The 23944-nt window shown below is 47.2% G+C and overlaps 4 protein-coding genes across 4 annotated transcripts; 3 read left to right on the top strand and 1 right to left on the bottom strand.

Moving 5' to 3' along the window:
• The first annotated feature begins 396 nt into the window (after positions 1-396).
• Positions 397-5055, top strand: LOC128270766 (kinesin-like protein KIF21A). Its single transcript, XM_053008183.1, has 4 exons — positions 397-492; positions 572-861; positions 936-1577; positions 3623-5055. Exons 1-4 carry the CDS (start codon positions 397-399, stop codon positions 3687-3689), a joined length of 1095 nt encoding a protein of 364 aa, XP_052864143.1. The 3' UTR covers positions 3690-5055.
• Positions 5056-7303: 2248 nt separating this feature from the next.
• Positions 7304-9465, top strand: LOC128274231 (uncharacterized). Its single transcript, XM_053012351.1, has 2 exons — positions 7304-7806; positions 7881-9465. The coding sequence occupies exons 1-2, from the start codon at positions 7304-7306 to the stop codon at positions 9463-9465; spliced, it is 2088 nt and encodes a 695-aa protein (XP_052868311.1).
• Positions 9466-9715: 250 nt separating this feature from the next.
• Positions 9716-10969, bottom strand: LOC128274241 (ATP-sensitive inward rectifier potassium channel 8-like). The gene is made up of 2 exons (XM_053012368.1): positions 10815-10969; positions 9716-10752 (listed from the first exon to the last, which is right to left on the bottom strand). Exons 1-2 carry the CDS (start codon positions 10959-10961, stop codon positions 9748-9750), a joined length of 1152 nt encoding a protein of 383 aa, XP_052868328.1. The 5' UTR covers positions 10962-10969; the 3' UTR covers positions 9716-9747.
• Positions 10970-15354: 4385 nt separating this feature from the next.
• LOC128270764 (uncharacterized) lies at positions 15355-21032 on the top strand. The gene is made up of 9 exons (XM_053008181.1): positions 15355-15562; positions 15937-16751; positions 16839-17097; positions 17412-17923; positions 18019-18777; positions 18883-18979; positions 19144-19278; positions 19441-20052; positions 20158-21032. The coding sequence occupies exons 1-9, from the start codon at positions 15355-15357 to the stop codon at positions 20250-20252; spliced, it is 3492 nt and encodes a 1163-aa protein (XP_052864141.1). The 3' UTR covers positions 20253-21032.
• The last annotated feature ends 2912 nt before the right edge of the window (positions 21033-23944 follow it).

Here is a 23944-nt window from a genome sequence, read left to right as displayed (position 1 = left end):
CGGACGCGATTCATAATCACCCCCGAATAATTCATGCTTAATTCGTTTTATTTTTCCGGACCGGAATTGTATCTTCGTGGCTTCGTGCAAACTCATCAACCTCCTAACATTAACTAAATCGCTCCCGGGCCTCGCCGATCTGTTGGCTGGACGCAAACGCCCGCAATGTTGTGCCGTGTTGTGCTTTCTGTCTTATGTGGCTTGTTTGCCTGCGCGTGCAATCATCTAACCAACATCAACCGCACTCACTCAACAATGATAAAACCAATCGAATTCACTACAACACCTCACAACCGTGAACCACCACCAACCGGGGCCGTCGGGGCGCTAACCGGTTAATCATACAGAGAGGACTCGAACGATGTGCCCACATCGCCGCCGGTGTATCGGCGGGGTATGTCTCGCGAGGATAATGGTGACGTCTTTTCACGACTCGGTGCGGGAATACAGGATCCGCAGCCGGGCGGAAATATTAAGGAACTGAACGCCAAGGTATAAGCCGAAGCCACAGCATGCGTTGCTGCGGCAAAGAAATGTTTATACGTTTTCATTCGTTATTCTCCCGTTACAGAGCAGAGCTGGTTTACCGTTGATCTGCACCCATGTGGTCGAAGGCCACACGAACTCGGTGCTGTCGATAAAGGTATCGAACGACACGCTGTTCACGGCGGCCGCCGATCGTACGGTGAAGGTGTGGGATCTGCGTTCCAACTCGACCCCACACTGCTTGACCGGCCACCTCGGGCCGGTTGCGGCCGTGGAGTACGATCCGATGAGCAATCTGCTGTTCTCTGCCTCGGGCGCATTCGTCAAGGTGTGGGACCTGCGCAACAGTAACGTTCGGCCGATCATTACGCTATGGTAATGCCGATCAGTGTGGCACGGTGCAGTTCCATGTTATCTAAAATACTCGCCCCCCCCTTAATCGCCTTTAGCTCCTCCGGAACGACTCTGCCAGCCGCTGCGTCCCTCTCCGATCTGGTTCCGGGCGAGAGCTCGATTACAGCGCTCACCATGGGTGCTTCGGGTAAGCTGTACACCGCGGCCTCCGATAAGGTCCGTTTCTGGGACCTTCGGCAGTTTGCCTGCCTGGGTCGGCTGTCCGGAGGACATCAGGCGGCGGTTATGTGTCTAACGGCATGGGAAGGTCCAAATAGTACCGACCTGGTGGCGACCGGTTCGAAGGATCACTACGTCAAGGTGTTTGAGGTCAACTCGATCGGCGGGGTGGTGCAACCGCTGCTGAACCTCGAACCACCGCACTACGATGGTGTGCAGGCGCTAGCCGTGGCCAACGATGCCATCGGAGTCGATGCGGAGCTGTTTTCCGGGAGCAGAGACTCCGGGATCAAACGGTGGGACCTGCGCAACGGCGAGCTCAAGCAGTCGCTCAACAACGCACACAAGGGCTGGGTCTCCGGGATGGCCATTTACGGGGACATTCTGCTGTCTAGCTGTCGCGGTGGCGTTATTCGCCTATGGAATATCAAAACTTGCGACAGTCTGGCCGAAATGAAGACGGAACAGTCGATCAACGATATCGTGACCAGTGATAATCGCGTTTTTACGGCCTCCAAGTGAGTATCGGTGCATTTCGCCCCCCCTCCAAACGCCAACTTGCGTCCCTCACCTCTTTGGATTCGAGATTCGATCGAATCCGATTCATGACGATTATTCTTCTTTTTTGGCTAAATGATTCTGCTGCGAGGTGGTACGATCGGTAGATGGTTCGTTTTATGTTTTCTTCTCTATCTTCTCTTTTGTATCCTCTTTCTCTCAACACTTCTTCAAACGCACTCGCGCGCGCGCTCGGTTCGATGCTAGTTCCGGGGAGGTACGAATCTGGCGATTCGTTACCACCGACTGGGATTCTGGGTTGAGCATCGCATCGGCCGGCAACTGTTCTAATACTGCCAATGCTGCTCTTGCTGCATCCGGCATTGGTGGCGGTGGTGGTGGTGGTGCTAGTGGTGCTAGTGGTGGTGGTACGGTTAAAGCAAAGCGCTAACCAATAACGCAAATTATTTTACAGTCCGTCATGTAGCGCATTTGTTGCATTTGTGATCAAATGTGTGTTACTAACGTAATATCCGGTAGCTTCTCGTCGGAAAGATTGTGTGTTCCATGTGATAAGAAAATCAATTAACAATAACATAGCGAACGCCAACGCAAAACCTGTTAATCTTACCGTAGACTGTACGGCGCGGAAGAGGGTCAGTAATAAATCTCTTTTGAATAGTGCCGATAGTTACACAATATAACTTAACCGAAGCCAGGGATTATGCAAGACTTTAGGAGAGTAGACTGTGCGCTTACGCGCAACGGCATGGTAACTTCAGAGCTTGAATGTTTTAGAAATGTTAAAAAATTGTAACGATCCATTTCCTCGTGTTTCTGGCCAAGCTAACACTTTTGCTGGGCAATGCATTACTAATCTCCTGGGTTATTACTGTTTGCATGAAACTACGCATTCAGTTTAGACTTAATTTGATTCAAAGAAGAGGGATGAAGTCTGTTTAATCAAGAGTTTGTGTTATTTTAAGTTGAAATAGTATTGCGTATACTATGCGATCGCTTATTTGCACGATCATATTAATGATGCGCCAAGGTCATAAATAATACAGAAACACTTTTATCGACTGCCCATTGAATGCAAAACAATATTAATCCTTAATGAACTCGACAAAACGGTCGAAAACGGCTTGCGTTAGTAGAAGAGCGACACTTGAATCGATGTAGCTAGAATGCACAAAAATGAAACGAATGATATAAGATAAAGAAAAATGATGGTTGCAAGTAAGTGATAACTCTCTCGCGTATACTGAACTGAATGATGGTAACCTGTTAGTGAAAACGAAAGGCCAGAGTTTGAAGGTTTCGATAGATACAGCTTATAAATTAGGGAACCTTTAGCAGAGCATAATTCGTCGTCCGAACCGCCAACAGCTCACTTTATTGCAGGACCCTATATTGCTTTTATTTTTTATCACTTTGATTTTACTCACAAAAAGTATCTTTCCTTAAGGCATTGGGCTAAATTGACACTCTGGACAATGGCACTTGTTTGGATGCTACAGGTGATAGTGTTCTTCTTCTGCCCGCTTAGCTGTGCCAGTGGGGCATAAAACGGATGCGCTAGTACATAGTACATGCGCTAGTGCTAGTTGCTGTACCCTTCTTTTTTACGTTTAAAGTTTCTGCGGAACTTGAGTAGTAAGTCTTCTAACAGTTTGTCCCTTTTTATTCGGTATATGTTTTGTTCGCTTTGTTTGCCAGCTTGAAATGTCTTTCACACCACCGTTGACACGCGCAGCTTTCATGTTTTTACCGTTCTTACTCGGCCACATTAGCATCTTTCGATGATTCTATGATAAAGCTAATCATTCGCAAGTTCCTCCAGCACCGGACGCCTCGTGGGGTACCATCGCTTGATTGTTGTTTCACCTCTGCTCCTAACTGAATCATCATCCTCCATTTTGTTCGCTTGATGTTGTTTCTCCTCTCTTTGAACGCTCGAACGCTTATTAATTTTCGACTTTTGTTTCTTTTTCTCTGCTACTTTTACTTTCATTCCGCACCTTGGCCTCGGTTTGCTGTACGTGTACCTGTTTCGATTGTCCAGCGACGGAAAGGTTCGCCTGTGGCGGGTCTCGTCGGCTATTCGACGGCTAGGACCTGACAGTATATGACGCCAACGCACGGAAGCAATGCCCGAACGGATGTATTACAGACAGAGTAGCATGCGCCACATGGCGCATTCGGAGCCCTGCGGTGCCGACGATAGAGCCGCAGGTGGCACCTGCCCTAGTAGCAATAGACCATCATTCACGTCATCCTCCTCATCTGCTACTGCCTCATCGTCATTAGTCACCTCATCCACACCAATGGCATTCGCTTCCGTGCCTATAGCTTTCGCTAAACCATTAGTGCCCAACGCTTTGCCGTCGGCGGCTTCTCCAGCTTCGTCGGTAACGGCAAGCTCGTTAAGAAACAGTAGACTTTACCGCAGCCTCAACCACAACTATCTCAGCATACTGAGCCGCACGAACCGAAGGTAGTGAAAAGCGTCCGGACCCACGGTTCTGGCTGGGTTCATTACTTAGGCATAAGGTAGCTCGACACTTCGCAATGGGTCCGTTCCTCAAACCGATCCGGATGAATTCCAATTCTTGAAAATCCCCCCAAAATCCCCTTCCATTTATCTAAGATTGCCGCACTCTCTACGTAACGAAAAGGGGTCACAGCAGGGCAACGGCACGTTCAGAAATGTTCGTTTATTCTTTCAAACCTGACACCAGCTTTGGATTTTGTTATTTGTTGCAAGTGTAAATCATTGGCAATGTATTCGATCCAATTTTGGCCGTTTACTGGCCGGAACATCCCTGACAGCGAATTAATGGTAGCTCAGTGTATTCGCTTTACTTTTCGTACGTTATATGCGTTCGCGGCTTATAGGTTTTGTTTCGAATAATTCCAAATATAGTTTAATGGTTGTGATTTTAGTTTGTAAAAGAAATCTATAAGTATTTTTATTTTTACTTATTACATATAATCGAAAACAGTTTGCAGTGGAAGTATGTGGGATAAAGTAAGACTACACTCAATGACAATTAATGCTTAATTTTAACAGTATTCTCGAAAGCCGGATTACGGTTAATGTTTGAATTTATACATTTATTTGTTGCTGCTCCTGCCACAGTTATCAGTATTTTATTAGAAAGTACAGCCAGGTACAGCTTGTCCCGGTCGGTGAACCCACGATCGGGATTCCACACAAGACAAGCTATTGTGCTGATTGAAAAGTATTCCACTGAAGAGATAGTTGTTCCAATGGCAGTAATTGTGTTAGTTTGATTTGTTCTGATTCGGCTGACCGGCTGATTGAGTATATGCGATGGACTTACGGACTAAATCTACGGGGAACAGTGCAGGGAAAGACGGGCTAGTACAGGGTTGATGAGAGTCATTGTAGTTAGGATGGCACAGCGAACCGGCTGCTAAACCGAGACAAAAGTGTAGGACGCAATAGAAAAGATAACGAGCTCATTATCGAGATGCTACTTAGGAATGTTTGAGGTGAAAAAATATATCACTTACTAATTTTGAACAAAACATACAACAACGTGTCTGAATGGTTTTCTGTTCCTTCCGAAAAATGAGCGTGAAGCATCTTGAATCATTTGTTTTACGTTTTACAGGGTCCGCTGAGGCACAAATGTTTTGACACAAGCTGATCGATTTCACGTTACAATTTTTTTTACGTTATATATTTTACGGATCGTGTGGCCCCCCAGACTTGCTTCGTAGACTATGTGCCAAAATAGATACACTCACGGAACTGCAGCGTCCCCAAGAGCTACAAATTGATAAAGTTGTTCGAATGCAAAAAACTAATCACGATCATTTATTGCAGTGCAGATAGGTAGTGGGGTAGGTTCGAAGGTAGTGGGTTCGTGAGACTCGTCCGAACTTAGCCGCTCAGCAGCAATGGTCTTGATGGTGGAAATTGGGGTAAAGGGAAAAAAGGTTAATGCATGCATGAGAAAAAAGGTTGATTTTCGTGCACTTTACCTCTCGATATTTGCTGAGGAAAACTTCAATGGTTCGGTGTAGTTCTCGAAGCCGAGTGAATACACGTCCTCCACGTTGATGGTCTTACGTTTCTCTGGATCTGAAAAGAATTTAAATTTGTAAGAATCTAATTTTGTAATATCCCATACCGCTCCAAATGGTAGCACTCGGCTGTAGCTCCTGTATCCTTGCTGGACGACAATAAACAATTTAGTTTGCCCTCGGCCATACACGATTCTCATGGTCTAATGTTTTTCCTCAACGCGTTATTTTTTCGTCTTTGGTTTAGCGAGCTCCTTTAGATGATCGCTAGCCTTCGCTTTGAGCGCATTTGGTTGCACTCTGAACGGATTGCCTAGGTTTTCGGTCATATTTATGTAGCGTTTCGGCGTGGCCAACTCTATTAGTCGATCCGAGGCTTGAAATTTCAAGGCACTCTCCGGAATGCGTGTTTCCTCCACTTGTTTTCCTTTCGCTCGCCGTCGTCGTTCGATGGGTTCGGCAAGCTTGATGGTACGCTCCGATGCGGTTGCTTTCAGCGCGGCTGGTTTAACGAAATGAATCTTTTTCAAATCTGAAAAAGATAACGAAGAAAGAACTTGGTAATCACCAAGTTCTTTCTTCGTTATCTTTTGCTGTCTGCAAGGAACCATCGCGTGGCGAGAAAACTTGGCGCGGACCCAACGTGGACGAGCCAAGTAGTCGATCCTTCGAGTGGATTTGTTGGGCTTCTGTTTGCTGGACATTCCATCGGATTGCTGCCGAAGGTGATCTCCCTCCGGGCAGTGACAGGGTGTGTAGCGAACATAACTACCATTAGCCATGTTTTTGGCCTTATATTCTTTCGAACGTCTTTCGGACAAGAGCAAAATCAAACCGCAGCAGCAGCCTAATCAAACGCAATGTCTACTGATGCAAGCATGAAATGCAATGTGTACTAAGATATGTGCATCTTTGTTAGAGCAAACATCCGATGAACTTAATAAGGTTTATAGAAGACGCAGTACGTTGCTGGTGTAGTAAATAGCAAGAGTACATCTTTTATTACAAAAATGAGACACATTAACAAAAAAGAAAACACCAAATTTGACTTCCCTAATCACAAAAATCACAAAAAATGCTTCTTGTCTGTTATTACTAACCTTTGTCTATGGAGCAATACTAAGTCATACAAATACATCTATCTATCAATTTATCGTGATCTATCTAAATATTCTTCAATATACGTAGACTCCAATCTACAATATTATTTTCTAACCAGTTTCAACGGATTTGTTTGGCCATAGCCACCCTGTGCAGTGTACACTGGTGCTGAACATTTGCTCTGTCTGTTTGCATGAGCAGAAAGAGCCACATTTTACATGAGCTGGAACTAGCCATATTTTGTATGGATGGAATTAGCCATGTTTCACATGAGCAGGAATTAGCCTAATTTTTTTTAGCAAGATTGGTTATTTTAAACTCCTCGACCACCAGTTTAAAACCAAACTGTCAAACTGTCAAATTGCTGTCAGTTGGTCTGTACAGTTTTCGTTTTGTGCTCTCGATCGGTAACCAAACAACCGACATCTTCATTTGAATTGGCGCAAAGTGGTTCGCGTTGCATCGCGAAACAAAACGTAGTTCACCACGATTTGGTTGTGTGTAATAAGTTTGGAGCAATTCCCCGACAATCCGAATGTGGTAATCGTTGAACTACAGGGAACGAGCAACAAATAGCCACAAACGCACCATGACGGAGATAATTTCGTGCGCAAGGGACACTCAACTGCACACCTTCCCTGGGTTGGAGGAGTTGTCCAGTAGTGCCCATGTCCACACGGATGGCTCCAATTGCCAGTTCTTCGCGGATTCGTCGAAGCTGTTAGTCCGGACGAATAAAAACTGGGGCATAGAGCTGCTGCGCATCAAGAGCAACGATCAGCCGGTGGGCGGTCGCACATTGGCGACCGTTAAGAAAATTGCGATCGAGAACCTGTACTGCGTTGCGTGCCCGAGAACGTCGGGTAAGGACGAGATAGCGATCGGGTTGACTTGCGGCATGGTGCGCTTCATGAGCTACAAGAAGGCAAATTTTTCGAAACGCTTCGATGCCGACCGCATCGCGATCGGTGTCACGTTTATGGATTTCAACACCACCGACGACTTCCTGGCGGTGGTCTACGAGAACGGACAGGTGAATCTGTACGGCATGAAGACCAGCACGAAGCTGCAAAAGCTAGCGTTCGACAAGCAGTAAGTGTTTTGTGTGCGAGTGTTTGTATGTTAGAAATATAACAGTGTTTCAATCCTCGCTTGTCTTTCCCCAGTACGGTCAAAGCACGGTTCCATCCAACGAAACGATGCCACTTGGCGGTCGCTTCGTACAAGGGAGGGGTAGTGCTGTACGATTCGCAGTCCAAAAAAACGGTATACTCGCAGCCAACCGCGCACCAGTCACCGTGCCGTGATTTGGCGATGGTCGAAAGCTTTCCGGACTATCTGTTTTCCGTCGGCTACGACAGTGTGATCAACATCTTCGACGTGCGTCGGAACGAGCGGGCTTTGCAAATCCTGTCCAACTACCCCTTCGAGTCGCTGGCGATCGCCGACGGTGGGCAACAGTTTGCGGTGGGCAACCTAAAGGGCTACGTTTACGGATACGATATGCGCTCGCTAAAAGAGCCGTTGAATATGCGAAAAGTGCATCAAACCAACGTAAACAGTTTGGCGTTCGTGCCCCTCCCGAAGGAGGGTGCGAGCAGACGCAGCATGATCGAGCTGGAGATGTCCAGGAAGCCTGTCAAGGGCTCGGCGCGGGTCAGTGAAGGAGGCGCGGCAATCGAGGACACGGAACCGAGAGCAGGTCGCAGATCAATGGATCAGCACGACAGTTTCATGGGCGAGATGGATTTGTTTCTGCAGCGACGCGATATTCCGCTCGATTGTATGTCGCGCCTGAGTACCTCCTCGCGCCTTAGCATGGAATCGCGCTCCAGCATGCAAATGGCCGGCAACAATCTGATGGGACTGCTGGAGGATCTTTCCGATTGCCACCTGGAGTTGAATGCTTCCCAACAGGCCACCGAAGACGCTACAGAGACTTCGCATGAAGCGGCAGCACCCACCATCAACGATAGCTTCGTGAATAAGAAACGATTGCAGAAAAGGGCGAAGGTAGATTGTAGCCGGTTGGATGGAAGCGTTGAACAGCGGCTCCACCGGCCAGCGGGAGGTGTGAGGTCGGGTGACAATTTGGAATACATTCGCGAAGAAGGTTCCGAGGTGGCGGAAAGTGACAGTGAAGTAGCCGCGACAAACAGCACCTGTAGCAACAGTAGCAGTAGCCATAGAGACAGCCATGCGAATCGGGTATTAGCCGAAAGCCAGCATGGCAACACTGCTCCCGGAGCGGGCGAGATGCGAAAGAGTGGCCCGCAATCGAATGTCGTTCATGATAAAGAAAATCAGACGCGTGTGTCGGTGGGGAGTGTCCGGCAGGAACTATCCGGTACTTCCGTATCCGCAGCCACTAATCCTCAGGAAACATCAGTTCCGAATGAATGTGCACGATCTGTGGAAACACACCTATCGCAGCATCGAGAGATCGCTGGCCAGATTGAGGAATTACGGAGCTCCATCATGGAGCAGTTTCAGGAAAGCCACCTTCAGCAGCTCGACGCAGAGCAGGCTCTGCGCAGCCACTTGTGGATGGGAATGTTTAATTTGTGGCGTGAAACTCAAGCCAAGCTGGAATCGCTGGAACAGACCGTTAACACTGGGTTGGGATTACTGTTGGCGAAGGACGAATTTACGCAGCAATTCATCGCAACAAGATCGGAAAACAAAACTCTAAAGGACCGGGTACAGGAGCTGGAAGCAAAGTTACATGCAAAAGTTTCGATGAAACGATAAGAATGCGCCAAGTGTGACCATTTGGTGGGCTTGGTCCGTGTGATTGATTGAGAGGAAGTGCTTTGTAATACGTTGAACATAATGATGTAATTTTGTTTGATATAATTGTAACAACTATCGAAAAGAGAAAGAAAGTAATATGTTTTTAATGGCAACGAAAGAACAATTTGTATTTGATATTCCCCGTTACAAGATGCCTTCTTTGATTGCTTTCGTTAGCTCGAAGCTTAACCTTGAATAAAATAGTTGCAAAGACATCATAAAGGATTTGCTTAATCCATTCTACTTACTGGATGAAGTATCCCCATTGGCGTCTGTATTGTGTTGATCCGTTTCTGGAAGGACGTATGGTTGTGACTGGACACCTACACCGCTGGCGGACGCATCCCGGCGAAGCTTTCGCAACAGCACATCCATCTGGCGTGCACTGCAGAGTGGCGTTTCTACTTCTTCCAGATCGTGCATTCGTTCGTTAACGGCCACGTAACTCTGTTTGCGCGAATCGTACTCGACAATATCACAGAACCGATACCCCCAGTAAATCTCCGACGGTAAGTAAGAAGTGCGCGCCTGATTGATTTGCCCCGTCGTCATCGTCCCACCAGTGATCGTGATAACAATTTCCATTTTGCGCTCCATCAGATCGGCAGCCGACACCTCGTACAGCGGACTAGTGCGATCGATCACGTGACAAACGGTAACCGGCCACAGTAGAATCAATCGTCCATCGTTCTCCAGCGGCAGATACGTTTCCTGCTTCTCGATCAGTTCCCCCTCGGCAGTGCGACGCGGTTCCAGCAGCACGGCAGACACCTTTGTCTCAATCGCGTGTTGCCACTTTCGGTCGCAGATACGAAACACGAAACACAGCTTCCCATCCCGCTGGCAGATGACCGACCGCTGGCTGAACTTCATCTCGGAGATTTTCTGCGGCGGCCGGACCATCTTCGCGTACACTACACCGAGAACGGAACCGTCGATCACCAGCCCCACGATCAGCTGAATGGTGAGTAGCCCGAACGTTTCCGGGCACTCTTCGGTTGGCACCTTGGCCCCGTACCCGGTCGAAATTTGCGTTTCCATGCTGAATATCAAAAAGTCCAGGAAGGAGAACACACCGTCCACGCAGCGTGGCACACCGGTAGACAGCGGGCCACCGGTTTCCGGATCTACCTCCAGGTCTCCGTGAGCATACGACAGGACGTACCAGAGAACGCCAAACAACGTCCAACTGACCACATAACTGGCCACGAACACCGTCAACAGGTAGCGCCACTGTTCTTCAACCTATCGGGACACAGAACGCATCAACGCGTGGATTAAACACAGACATCCGCCAGTGAACTTACCAACGTTGTCACGAGATCTTTGATGAAGCGGATTGATCGCTGCGGTAGATTATAGACACGCACATTTCGGTCACCAACCTTTTTCACCACACGTGATTCTTTTGCGAACAGTTCTTCGTCGACCTGATGTGACTCTGGGCGGTCCATAGCAGTGCGGGTTTGTTCACAGGTCCGTACCGTAACGTAAGATCGTGTGCTGATGGACGATGCGTAATGCGTGCGAATGCCTATAATTCTTCTTGTCTAGAGGTAACACAAACCCACCGCATCTCAAGTTGACCGGTTGATAAGATAACGCGATGCTGTACGATCGCGGCACATCCGGTCGCGTTGGTGGATGTGTTAGTTCACCAGCTGCAGCTTCAGCGACCGTGATCTCTCGATGGATTAACTCTTTAATGGATGACCGGGCCCGACAGAAGACGCAGAAGAATTAAGCCAATTTGAAATGGCTAAATGTTGGAGACAGCTGTAAGTCATGAAGGCGAGAGGGCGTGTACTCGTTTTGAGGGTCAGCGATGTGGAAGATGATGATGAATCGTTCGCCTGGAATTGGACTGGACGAATTTTCAGTTTTCTAACTCAGTGACCTGTATGGCGTTTTACAGGGATTTTTTCTATCCCGGTTTCGTACCTTTAGCTGTACGGCTGTGTCCACATTTCTTAAGCTCTTCATTTTTAGGTGCAGTTATATGAATCAGTAAGCATTTAATTCGGAGCAACGGCTTTTGTGTACTTCATAAGTGCTACGCTTGATGCATTCCGATCAATAATTTCGATAATCTCGCAATTATCTGCCATGCCAGTAATTTTATTGTTTTCCTGGTGTTTGAGCGATTGCCCATCTTCTTCGTCTTTCAAGTCGATGAGCTCGGATTGCTCCACAATCTTGTGCTACACTTGTATGAAACCGATGCCTTCGACAAGAAGTGAACGGTAATTTATTACGAGAATGCGCGACAATTACTTTGAAAAGGATACTCACGCCTGTTCTGCTGACGTCATCTGCTGGAAGATATTCTGCAAATGTGTGGTGATCATTCTGCAGTTCACCCATCATGTCCTCGAGCAAACGGGCACTGCAGAGTGGAGTTTCGATTTCTTCCAGCAGATCGAGCTGATCGTTCTTGGCCACGAAGCATTCACCCTCGGGGTCGTACTCTATGCTATTCTGAAATCGGTGGCCCCACAAGATCTCCATCGGTAGGTAAGATGTTCGGCGTGGCGGACTAGTGCGATCGATCACATGGTGGTAATGGGACAGAGAGGCAAAATATACCGATTATTCTGCAGCCGCAACCGCGCCTCACATCGCTCCACTATATTCATCCCGGGATGGCCTCTCGGTTCGAGAAGGCTGGCCGTCTTATGGTGGCTCGATCTCCATCCAACTGCGTAAATAGATAAAAGTAAATTTTACGCTATAACCTTAAAAAGCTCGGGAGTGATGGAAAACATTGAATTTTAATTTTAATTCCATTTCTATTTCACATCTATGGAGCGATCGTTCGTGTGCGTGTGTGTCGGGTCTCATTCTCGGACTCGCTTCCGCGTTTTGACAGAAGACCCCGCGCTTTTGCAGACACTGGCTTTGGATTCATCAGTCAATCCAAGAGTGCGTGTGGTTTAATAAAGTTTAATACTAAAAGCAATGGCCAAAGTAAAAGACCATACTCCAAGTTCACAATCGAAACGGAGCCAAATTTACGCTGCGTGGACTGCCGTTGCACTAGCGACGGGAAAATCGCGAGAGAGATGCCAAAGAGACTTACAAAACTTAAAAAGACAGGCGGCCCGACGTAACCAACCGATCAAGGAATATCTTGAATCGTACGTGTATGTTCCGCCGCAGCCAAAGGCGTCCCGGAACCGACCACGCCAACAAACAAAGAGCTGCATACAGGTAAATATAATTAATTAGTTATTTTTTTATTACTAACTCCGGAAAAGTTCTCTAACGGTTTATCTCGTTCCAATTGGTTATCTCATTCGTTCTATTAGCCGATGCCGCATGAGGAGCAATCCAAAAAGATAGTCCGGTCCCCTACCGTGAAGACCAGCTCCCTTCCTTCGCCTTCGGCGAAGGAAGTGGAAGACGGCATGGAATTGAACGGACCGGGTGATGGGGAAGAAATACACTTGCCCGTGATGGAGGCGAATAATGAAGAGCCACTGCCAGCTCCAGCCAGTCCGGCTGCCGGCTGCTCGCGAGGACCACCAGCAGCCACCGTAAGCCTCCCGAACCATTGCCCAGTCACCACCACCATAACCACCACCAAACAGCAGCGAGTTTCCTCCGCCTCGCTGCCTGCTACCACTACCAATTGCAACGAAGTGCGTCTGGTGCTTCCAGTCCGCAGCTTCGAGTCTTTGGTAATGTTAAACGAGGCGGCAAAAAAATCAGAACTGGAGTGTTACACAAAGATGTTGAAACTCGTCTTCAACAGTCGGTGTTTGTACCAAAACATAAAGGAAGACAGTCTGCTCAGAAGAGTTGTCCGTCTCTTTATTGATGATAATTTCATCAATCAATGTGCGTGGGTGAACCCGACCGACCAAAAAAGGATACTCCTGTCTACGTTTACCGCCACCTTGAAGATGATCCACAAGGTAATCACGCATTTCGTTCCGGCTTGCGAGTACAACAAGTTTGAACAGCAAATGGGCTGCTTCGTAAACCATGGACGGATGACCGTGGATCCGGGAACTGCCCAGCCGGTAAGTTGTTAATTTAGGTGACCAAAATGACAGAATAATTAATGATTTTTTTTATATTTGCAGTGAGTGACCATCACCATGCACTCATCACATCACCAACCAACGGTCCTGAAAAGCATTGCGCCACTAACAATAATATCATAATATAATATTATACCAGGCTAATAAGTTGCCATTCCAACATATGTCGTGGCTAACCAATTTACGACAGTCCAATATTAATATTAATTAATTAATGTTTTGTCACGCAATAGATTTTCGGAAAAAAGGAAGAACGGTTTTAACCATTCTCTTGCAGATGGTGTCCTTGCATGTTCTTGCATTCTTGCAATCAGTTCCTGACTTCCGGAACGCAGCTACATATACTTATTATTAACCATTTCAAAGTCCCAGTATCCCACTGAACTTCATTCTTTTTTTTCCTAAAATACACTTAATAACCGATCTCTTAACTGGCGCCGCAAACAGTGCCAATGAAACGTACTACATTCGAGACCTGAAGAGAGCACACGACTGACAAAATTGTATCGAAATCGCGAAGAGATAATTAACCAAGCATGAAATCTTGTTTTTTTTCGTTTCGAGGGCACGATAAGATATGAACTTTTGTCTAGCAGCCAGATTATATCGATAACATATTGTATGAGTTCGTTTTTGGGAATCAAATTATAATAGCTGAGCGTGAACACTTCCACTCTCAAGCAGGAAAACATAAAGCTTATCATAAACACATTAAACAGGTTAAAAATTGATTGAAGATTTTCGGAAATAAATTTAAATTCGGGTGCTAAATCCATTGTCATTTTCACCACCTGGGTTCTGGTATTCGAACTTGTTGTGGCTGCGTTCGTGAATTTGGCTGCGTGCGCGTGGCTGAGATAAAGGTGTGTGCGTGAAGTGGTGTTGTGGTGAAAAGAGGAAGAAGCTGCCAAACAAGAGGAAGAAGTGCACAGCACCATTTTGACAGCTCCTCGTATATTGTGCGAGAAAAAGTGGTCTTTTTATTACGATACAGAATGGAGTTTTCTCGGACAACAAATCGCGCTCCGCTGTTGTGAGATATTTCGGGACGCTTCGCGGGACGGCTCAGCACCACGGGGGGCCTAACGGGAGTGTTGAGAGTTTTTGGGCACCAAAGCTGCCGCCGCGCACTGTGGTCATTCCGGGCGTGTTGTGGCGTTGGTTATTTAGTGTTGTTGAAAGATCCGGCAATTGGGCGGAGGAACGGGAACTCGCCAGTCGCACAGTGAATATTGGTTAAGAGAATAACAACAACGGGTTTTGGAACAACTAGTCGCGCACCATCCCCCGCGTGGTTGTGATCTGCTCTCCATTCTATGAAGTTTCTGTGACCGGGTGTGTGTGTGTGGCAGCAAACACACCCGATTATTATTTATATCAGTGCAAAGGCCGCAAATCATACTGCAGCAATTCTGATTGCCGGGAAAAGGCTCTAGTCCAGCTCGGCCAGCTATTGGTGGTGACTTACGGTTTTCCTACGCTTTACAGGTAGCTGTGGCGAAGTGATGTGCTCCGATGCTTAGTGCTCAGACTTCAAGCAAGCATCCGCAAGATACAAGCCCCCAAATCACCAGTGGTTGATGCGTCTCCGAGTGGCATCTGTGTTTGGTGATAGATAGCCTCCGCTTAGGAGGTAGCGCTTCAAAGCATCTTAAACGGCATCATGCCCCAAACGAACGGCAACTAGGTCAGCGGCAAGCTTTTTGTTGATTAGGATAACGTGCCGCGTATGTGCGCGAGTTTACGCAGCAGGTAAACAAAACACACGGTCACGGACAGACAGAGCGTCAGCCGCCACAGCATGTCGACGAAAACGACCACCACTGTGGTAGCTGGTCGGAACAGTGGGACAGTTGTGTCAGGGGAATTCGATGTGGCCGCCTTTGAGCAGAAACTACGGGATCTGAAGGATACGCAGGAGAGCATCCAGCACCTGTCGGCCTGGTGTTTACAGCGGCGAGCGCATCACAAAAAGATTGTCACCAGTTGGTTGAACGTGCTAAAGCAGGGTGAGTACAGATTCGACGAATGTATTTCGCATTTCCTTCGGTTTCCTTTTCCTGCATTTTATTTTCGTTTTCCGTTTTGTTTTCGGGCCTAAAGAACATGACTAAATACTTTTAATGTCCGTAAAAATAATAGAAAAAAACGCGTCAACGCGTGACTTATCGCATCTTATCACTCGCATTTGTTGTATTATTTGAAACTAATAAAAGACCGTTACGAGAGATTTTTCTATCTATTTACAAGTCGTCTAGTAACCATCGTCTAGAGACTAAGCAGGCTTAGAAAAAGAAAAACTAAAAGTGTTTAGAATTTTCTCATTCTAATGTGTAATAGTTGTGCCAATCAATGAAATTTTATCTCTTTACCATCGTTGTAGTGAAAATTGAGAGCCGGCTTACGTTATTCTACCTGGCGAACGACGTGATTCAGTACAGCAAGCGCAAAAACTACGAGTTTGTCGATAGCTGGGGAACGTACCTCCAAAAAGCCACCACACTGGTGCGGGATGAAAAAGTGAAGCACAAGATACTGCGAATCTTCAAGATCTGGGAACAGCGAGAAGTGTACAACGAGGAGTTTTTGACCGATCTGAACGGTCTGCTCAGTGTGACTACCCCGTCAGCTAAAAAACAACAACAACAGCAGCAGCAGCAGCAGCAGCAACAGCAACAACAACAACAGCAACAACAACAGCAACAGCAACAGCAGTCCAAAAATCAACACGATTCCTCTCAGCATCATCACCATCATCATCACCATCACCATCATCACCACCAATCGTCATCGTCGGGAGCGACCGGTGCAACGCTTGCTACGGGCCCAACGAAGCTGGCCGAAACGAAATCAGCCACTGCCAACGTGCAGCTGGACGCGGACGACTACCAGGCGTCCGTGTTGGTGGGAAATGTGCGCGATTGCGTGAAGTATGAAAGCGAAACCGACCACACGTTCAAGAGCCTCAACAAGAAACCGTTGGTCGAGGTGGACGTTGTGATGGGATCGATTAAGGGCAAGGATCGCAAGAAGGTGGAAGAGGTTGAGCAGGAGATCGAGGATCAGCTGGCGCAGTACAAGCACTTTGTGGAGAACCTGAAGACGGAGCTGCAGTCACGCCGGGTACTGTTGACCGTGCTGGAGCAAGCAGAGTCCTTCTATGGCAATCAGCGGAACGAAGTGAAGGTCGTAGTAAACGTAAGTCGTTCGCCGGAATTCATTCACCGGCCATTGTATTCTTTTGACGAATCTTACCTCGCCTACTGCGTGATGTTATTGTTACAGGCCTATCGCAATTTTGGCAACCGGCTAAAGAGCATGAAAAAGAAGTTGGACGAACTGACAACCAGCCTGCCGAGTCCGATTCCGTCACCCGACATTAACGCTCCCTCACCCGGGCCATCCGATCTGGACATCATTCTGCCGGATGAGCAAGGTTACTTTCAGATGCATCATCAGCGGCGCAGCTACATGGACGGAGGCAGCTTACCGTTCGACATTAATGACTTTAACCGAAGCGATTCGCCCTCAGTGATGCACAGTGGTAAGTGTTGCGCCACCGTTAGACACTTTCGCCATCACCAGACGCCCGTTGTAGACTTTAGACGCTCGGTCGGTAGCTTGTGATGGAAAAGTATTTAGCGTAGAGCACGAATTAGCAAAAATGAGCGTGAACACAGATCGAGCCAAGTACTACTTACACCTCATTGTCGTCATCGCCACGTGTTTCGTAGCGAAATATGCGTGGAATGTCCGTTTCCCTGGTTCCAAGCACATGGCTGATGATGTTGTTCTTTCGTTTCTGTATTTTCCCTTTCGCATTGCGGCTTGCCTTGCGCGTGGCGGTGGTGTGTACAGTTCAACCAATTCAAGTGATAAATTCGCGTAAGGAAGAATCGGAAGGGGTAAACGAATTCCTGAAGTCTTTTTTCCCCGATCCATCAGGTTATCATGCGCCCTCTAGCGTACCACCGAGCGGCATGCCTGGTGGCGGCGGTGGTGGTGGTGGTGGTGGAGGTGGCGGTACCGTTGGTGGAGGAAACAGTGTGCAGGGAGTCGGTGGTATCGTAGCGCCACCACAGCCCCCACCAGGCATCGTACCGCATCCGGTCGGACCGTACGGGTCGGGCGTTAATCCGTGGGCAACGTCGACACCGCACGGTCCCGGCGGACGATCGGGTAACGGCAATTACCGCCAACCGTACAACCCGGGAGTCCTGTCCGATTACGGCTCGCCGCAACCCGGTGTCGGACGGCAATCGTCGGTCACTGCCCCCTTGTTGCCTCCTCCGATGCCTCCCATAAATCTTGATGCATCCGATGAGTACAACTCGACTTGGGATATGCAAATGTCATGGGACGGAACGCATGTAAGTATATTGAGAGCACATCATTTTTCGGCAGCAACGCAAGTTGTTCGTAAAATGCTCTTCTTTATTTTAATGAGGTTGTCACTATTTTTCAGGATTCTTCCGGCTTCCAAAGTCTAGAAGCTCCCGTGTCTCCGTCTCATTATGACCGGGGCAGTGTCGACAGAGGTTTGCAAGATGTTGACCATCGTCAGCTGCCCAACAGTCTCGGTGTGCCCCCCTTTCTGAAGGATAAAGGTCGCCTGGCCGATGTGGATCACCGCAATCTGATCTCGCTTACCGGATCGCCTGGAGGGCCGCTCCCGAAAGGGATGAATGCGAGCAACATGGACATAGATGAGCATGACAACTCGGCTAGCCTGTCGGCAAGAAGTCAAGGGTCTGGTCAAAATCGAAGATCTGCTCCGCAGCCCGTACCTGCTCCCCTCGGCGATACGGTTGACAGCCGGAACACGCTGTGGATGGGATGCCAGGATAATAGTTTTCCGACGGCATCGAACGATGTAGACCTGAGGCTACCCTCTTCGTCCGCGTTAACGATCGTCCCGACCACGACACCCTCCAATCCCCCCCGAGAGACTGAGGGGGAAGAATCGAAGGATCTCGACATGCGAATACAGTCGTTGGAGAAAGCAATTGCGGCGCAGATTGCTAACAGCGGCAACAGCAGTACAGTGCAACAGCGGCTTGGTGGTGGGGCCGAGATCGGCCGCGAAGATGACGGGACTGATAATAGTGTACAGTCGGCGGACGATGCGAACGGGAACACAGCTCTCGATGGCGATGAAGAGGGCGATCTAAGCTTACCGACCCTTCAAACACCGGTTTCGCTGCTGGAGATCGATGACTTCTTGGTAAGTTACCGTTGGAATTACGGGAGCTACGGTGTTTTACCGCGTTACGCCTTCAATATACATTAACAGCAACACATTTATTTTTAAATCATGAACGATTAAAAGCAAAACTTTGAGCGAGAAAGGTTTGACCTGACGAAACCACCAGCCCTGCTGATGAGCAATCAAACGGAAACGTCCCAATCACCGCCACCTACCTCAGGTAAATCGCCATCGTTATGACGTTTAATTATTTAACAAAATTCAAGTCGGATTCGCTGGCTATTTCGCTATTTTATCTGCACCTCAAGCGGCACTTGCATCATATTGAATCCTCTAGCTAAAACAGGAGTATTTTCTTCTTTATGTCTCCACCATTATCTGCAGAAAAATCTGGCACCGGAGACGAAAGCAGGAAGAACCCTACCGACAACACAGAAAGTGTTGATATGGACCTATCGGATGAAGATGGCTGTGGGCCGACGCCCGATGACCAACCACCGCACGAGGCGCCTTCGTCTGGTAAGTGTTGACCGTTATTTGGCTTCTATTTGCTTTTCTGCCCGTTGTAATTGATTGGCCAAGTTGGTATGCTGGACGTTGGACGACAAAACCGCTTCGGGACATTCGAAGAGATCTTTTTTTCCGAACACATTTTCGTGCGCTATTTACATCTCTTTACAGCCCAATCAAATGTAGACGAGGACAGCACCGAAACTACATCACAGGATGGGACGATGATGGGAAGCCTGCGGGATGATGCAGCCGGAGCAGGATCTTCGAGTCAGCATGGTGGATCACCGATGCAAATGGCGGGGGGAACTGCGGTTAACGCCGCAGCGTTAACGAACAATGGTGCCGCTTGCGGGAGCGGTAAAAGTGCTCCAACGCAGCCGATCCATCAGCAACGGCCACCGCTCCTACCGGATCCACCGTTTGCGCCAACTGGACCGCATCCGAAGTGGGATCTCCCGCCGCCCAGTTTGATGAGCCTTACCGGGCTTGGTGGTTTCAGCAGCGTGCCACCGCCGCCGCCCCCCGGACTGATCGGTAACATTAATCAACCGCCTCCCTCCACTTTGCCTCAGATCTGGGCCGATCAGCCACCCCCGATGACGGGTGACGCTCCGGGACTGTTCGGGTCTCCGAATCGACCACCTCCGCCGCTTCCTTTTGGCGGTGGGCAAATGAAGGGCAACAATTATCGTGGTGGTGGTGGCGGAGCTGTTGGCACACCGCGTGGCCGCGGCGTGGGTGGTCACAACCGCGGTGGCGGCCATTCGCCGTACTTTCGCGGTGGCGGTGTCGTCGGCGGAGCACTGCGGGGCAACCTTCACCAGGTCGGATTGATGATGGGTGGTGCAGTCAGCGGCCCCTTTGTCACGGCGACCGGGTCGGGAGGTGGCAATGGGGGTCCGATGATGCGCGGAGGCTACCGTGGTGGTAATAATAATAAATTTCGTGGTGGAGGCTCCAACAATCGGTCCGGTTGGTAAAACAGGGATCTGTCTGGTAACGGATACGATTGTAATTTATCGTTTTACTGTTGAGCCATATGCCGCGTGACGCGTTACAGAGCAGTGTGAAGCACGGTTTGCAGCAGGGTGTATGTGGGTGTCGAAGTGGAAACAGGAAGTTCTGCTCGATCAGTTGCGATCAATGAACGTGCGTAGACCATAGGTACAACAGTAGGGGATGAACGAATAGGACCGGATTGACATAACGGAAGCAAAAAGAGCATCTTGATTGGTTCGCACGATAACGCTGCGTGTTCGTGGCCGATTAAAGAATGTAAATAATTAGATAATAAAAACGGGAGAACAAAAAGATGATATAGTCAAAGAAATACACAAGCAACGTACCCCTTTGCCGAATGAAATATATTGAACATACCGACCCTGTTCTCGTCCCTTATGCAGAATGTAGAACGTATGCTTATTTGTTACGAAATAATAAACAGGAAATGAACTATTGTGAATGGATTGCACCGTACGATGTACCGGAATACGATGGAAGTAACGTGAACCAGAAGGATCTACGAGTTAGATAACAACTAGTGTTTAGGTTTAACAGCAGCTAATACGATTAATGTAGAAATCTATGGTAATGTCGTTCACATTTTTGTCCTTAACGCGCCAATACACACATACACACACACATGCGCGCGTATACACACACACACAAACCAGAAAGGATTCGCTTCTTTAAGTATGGTTAGGTACCGTTCTGTGTTGGTATTTTATTCTCGCATCTATTTTCGACTGCATTGCGTTAATCTTTTGCCAATAGGCCATCATTCATGAGTATAACTTTGCGCGCTCTTATATATTATACATATTGCCCACTCTGGAGTACGATGTGAGTGCACTGTAGTACTGTGCCGCATATTTCCTCGTTCATGGTGTACGGCACGGCCCGGAAAGTAAAACTGACCGACCACAGTGCTCCGAAGCCGTGAGTCTGTTAACTATAAGAAACAATCTGGACAAAGCAGGACACGTGACCAGAGAACAATCACAATAAACAAAAGAATGGCAGTGAAGCTCCAAACTCTAAAAGCGCAAACCTTCCACAATGGTTTGGAGGTCCGGAGGTGGAATGGTTCTCTAGAATTATGTTAGGATCAGCAAAGCTTTCGGTTTTTTGCTTCACGTTAGTTAATAGATGTTTTGCTAATGATTGAAAGAATAGAAATAAACTCGATTGTGTTTAACTGTGGTGGATTCGAGGATATCGATGTGGTTTGATACCGTCGCTGGGGGAGATCTATCGTCAAACACTTTATTCTTCTTTCTATGGCATGCGGACGATGGTCGACGCGTGAAGCCTTGGGACATCGATCATCCGGTCCGATTAGTAAGAAGTGACAGTTGTAAAACGAAAATATAGTTTCATTTTTTTACGTTTCTCCCCGCACGAGTGCCGAGCTCCCATTTTTTTGTACAACCTTGATAGTGGAAAGCATGTTTTATTTTGCTTACTTAAAAGCCACATTTTAAGTCTGATTGTTTTCATTACTTACTTCAAATTTACTCCTCCAATCAGTCTAGTTTTGCCGTTCGATGTGCAATTGTCGAACATCCATGAATATGTTTCCCAATGTATCGTTTGGTTGTATCAAACAGGTAGCCTTAAAGTGGCTGTAAATTAGAGAAACATAGCGATTAAAGAAAACATTCTTTGTTCGGGTGTGTTTACCATGTTATTTATTACTCTAAAACAACTCGGGTTTTGCTAATAATCATCAGTTTTGTATCGATTAACTCGATGTGTCCGACGTCCTTTGGGCTATTCCGAATCGACTCTTCAACACACTTGATGCTCACTGTATTTTGTGTGATTTTTGCATTTTTGTGTACACTGTTTCAGTTATACATACTAACATACCGTTTTTGTATGTGTGTATTGGCATCTTTGAAGGCTTTTGTTAATTCATAACTGTATTTTTTTTAAATCACTTTCGACTAGCTACGGACGATACGTCCTATAGTGTGCTTAGTAACATTTTAGTTCGTGTGTCAAAGTATTTTTTCAGTAACCATTTTCTACATTAATTGATAGAACGCTGTTAAATACACAATACGATTCCTATGGAATCTCCATTCTACATCAGCTCTTGGTTTAGTAGTAAGAAATCTGATCTGGCATGCTTGCTGTCACGAGCGTAACGGAATCTGGTCCGGTTCATTACTTCCAATTTTTTTAAATAAGTAACCATCTATCGATTGAGTACAACAAAGCATTATACATTTCTTCCAATTGCTCGATTGCTTTGGCCTTCGATCTCCTAGGATAGTCAGTCCCAACGGATGGTATGCACTACAATAATTCAATCCGGTCATTTCGTTCGGCAAAAGGAGGTTGCATTGTGTGGAGCGTTTTAAAATACATTATTAACACACTGTACCTTCTAGAGTAACGTGAGACATGTGAAGTCGTAAGTTAGGATCACGCGTTTACATAGTTAGATTTATTTGACAAGAACGAAACAATGTACAAATGGTTAGGTATAAGCAAACAGTTGTCACTAAAGTGGCTCGAACGGTAGGCAAGGATGCGGTTTGCTAGGGAAGGAAAACAATGTTGAGTCAGAAGACAATAGGGAACAGAGGAAGAACAGAGGCAAATCAAGCCGCTGTAGTACGGTATCCGGAAGACCTCGATAAGGCAGGACGAATAAAAGATATAACTAACATTCATACATGGATGTGCTACCAGATAAAATCCGTTTTTCAATTCTGCCCCGAACGTTACCCACGTAATACACAAAAGCGGTGGTCAATTTTATTATTATTATTTTTATCCCTCACATTAAGATAAATGTGATTCAAATTGAATTGCCTGTGCTATAAGTATTTTTCTGTTAGTATTATATTCATAAATTATGATAGGGAAGCAATATCCAGGATTTTGTTGATTATAGTTTAAAGAATCAATATATGCACACGCATCATTGTCCTTCGCCGGTCAAAAATCCGCACAGAAGAAATACTCATCATATTACATTTCGAAAGGATATCGTATGCGGTACAATGAACTACTTTCTCATAAATTTTCATTCCATCCGTAACTATTTTTTTCTCAACTTCCTTTGGGATCGTAGAGAGCATAAGACGGTCCGACGACCATTTTCGAACCATCTTCTTTGCTTGCCCTACTTGGTATCGTGCTGCGTAGGCGTTTTTGGGTGTCTTTGCTGTCGTATCGTAAATTTCATATTTCTTCCCCACCGGATCTGGAACCGTGCCGGGGATATCATAGTGAGAAGGTAGGATGGTGGCGTTGGAAGGTATAATTGGAAACATAATCCAGTGATTGACATGCTAATGATTGGTCCAAGGCCTTGGTGGACGCTGCAACTGTGTGGTTGCGGCTGTATGACGTAGCGAAGGGATTTCGGCGATATTTCCCTTTCCGGCTGATAAACCCGCTAACGGGCTTCACGAGAAACAACCCACCGTAACCGAACACCTCGGTCCGGTCCGGTTGCGCACGTTCGCCTTCAGACGACTTCAGTTCGGTCCTACTGCGGTCGCTCGGTTGATCTATCTTTCGGTGCACTGCATCCGGTATGGCGAATTTGGCGAATGCTTTGAAGTTTAATGAGGGACAGCTCGTAAAGTAATTATTTAATAATAGTCGAAAAACCCTCGTATCCGCTTGCTATCGGATTCGGACTCGGGAGACC

This window comes from Anopheles cruzii, chromosome 3 (assembly GCF_943734635.1).
Source record: "Anopheles cruzii chromosome 3, idAnoCruzAS_RS32_06, whole genome shotgun sequence".
Classification (NCBI taxonomy): Eukaryota; Metazoa; Arthropoda; class Insecta; order Diptera; family Culicidae; genus Anopheles; species Anopheles cruzii.
This window is presented reverse-complemented; position numbering and strand designations above follow the sequence as displayed.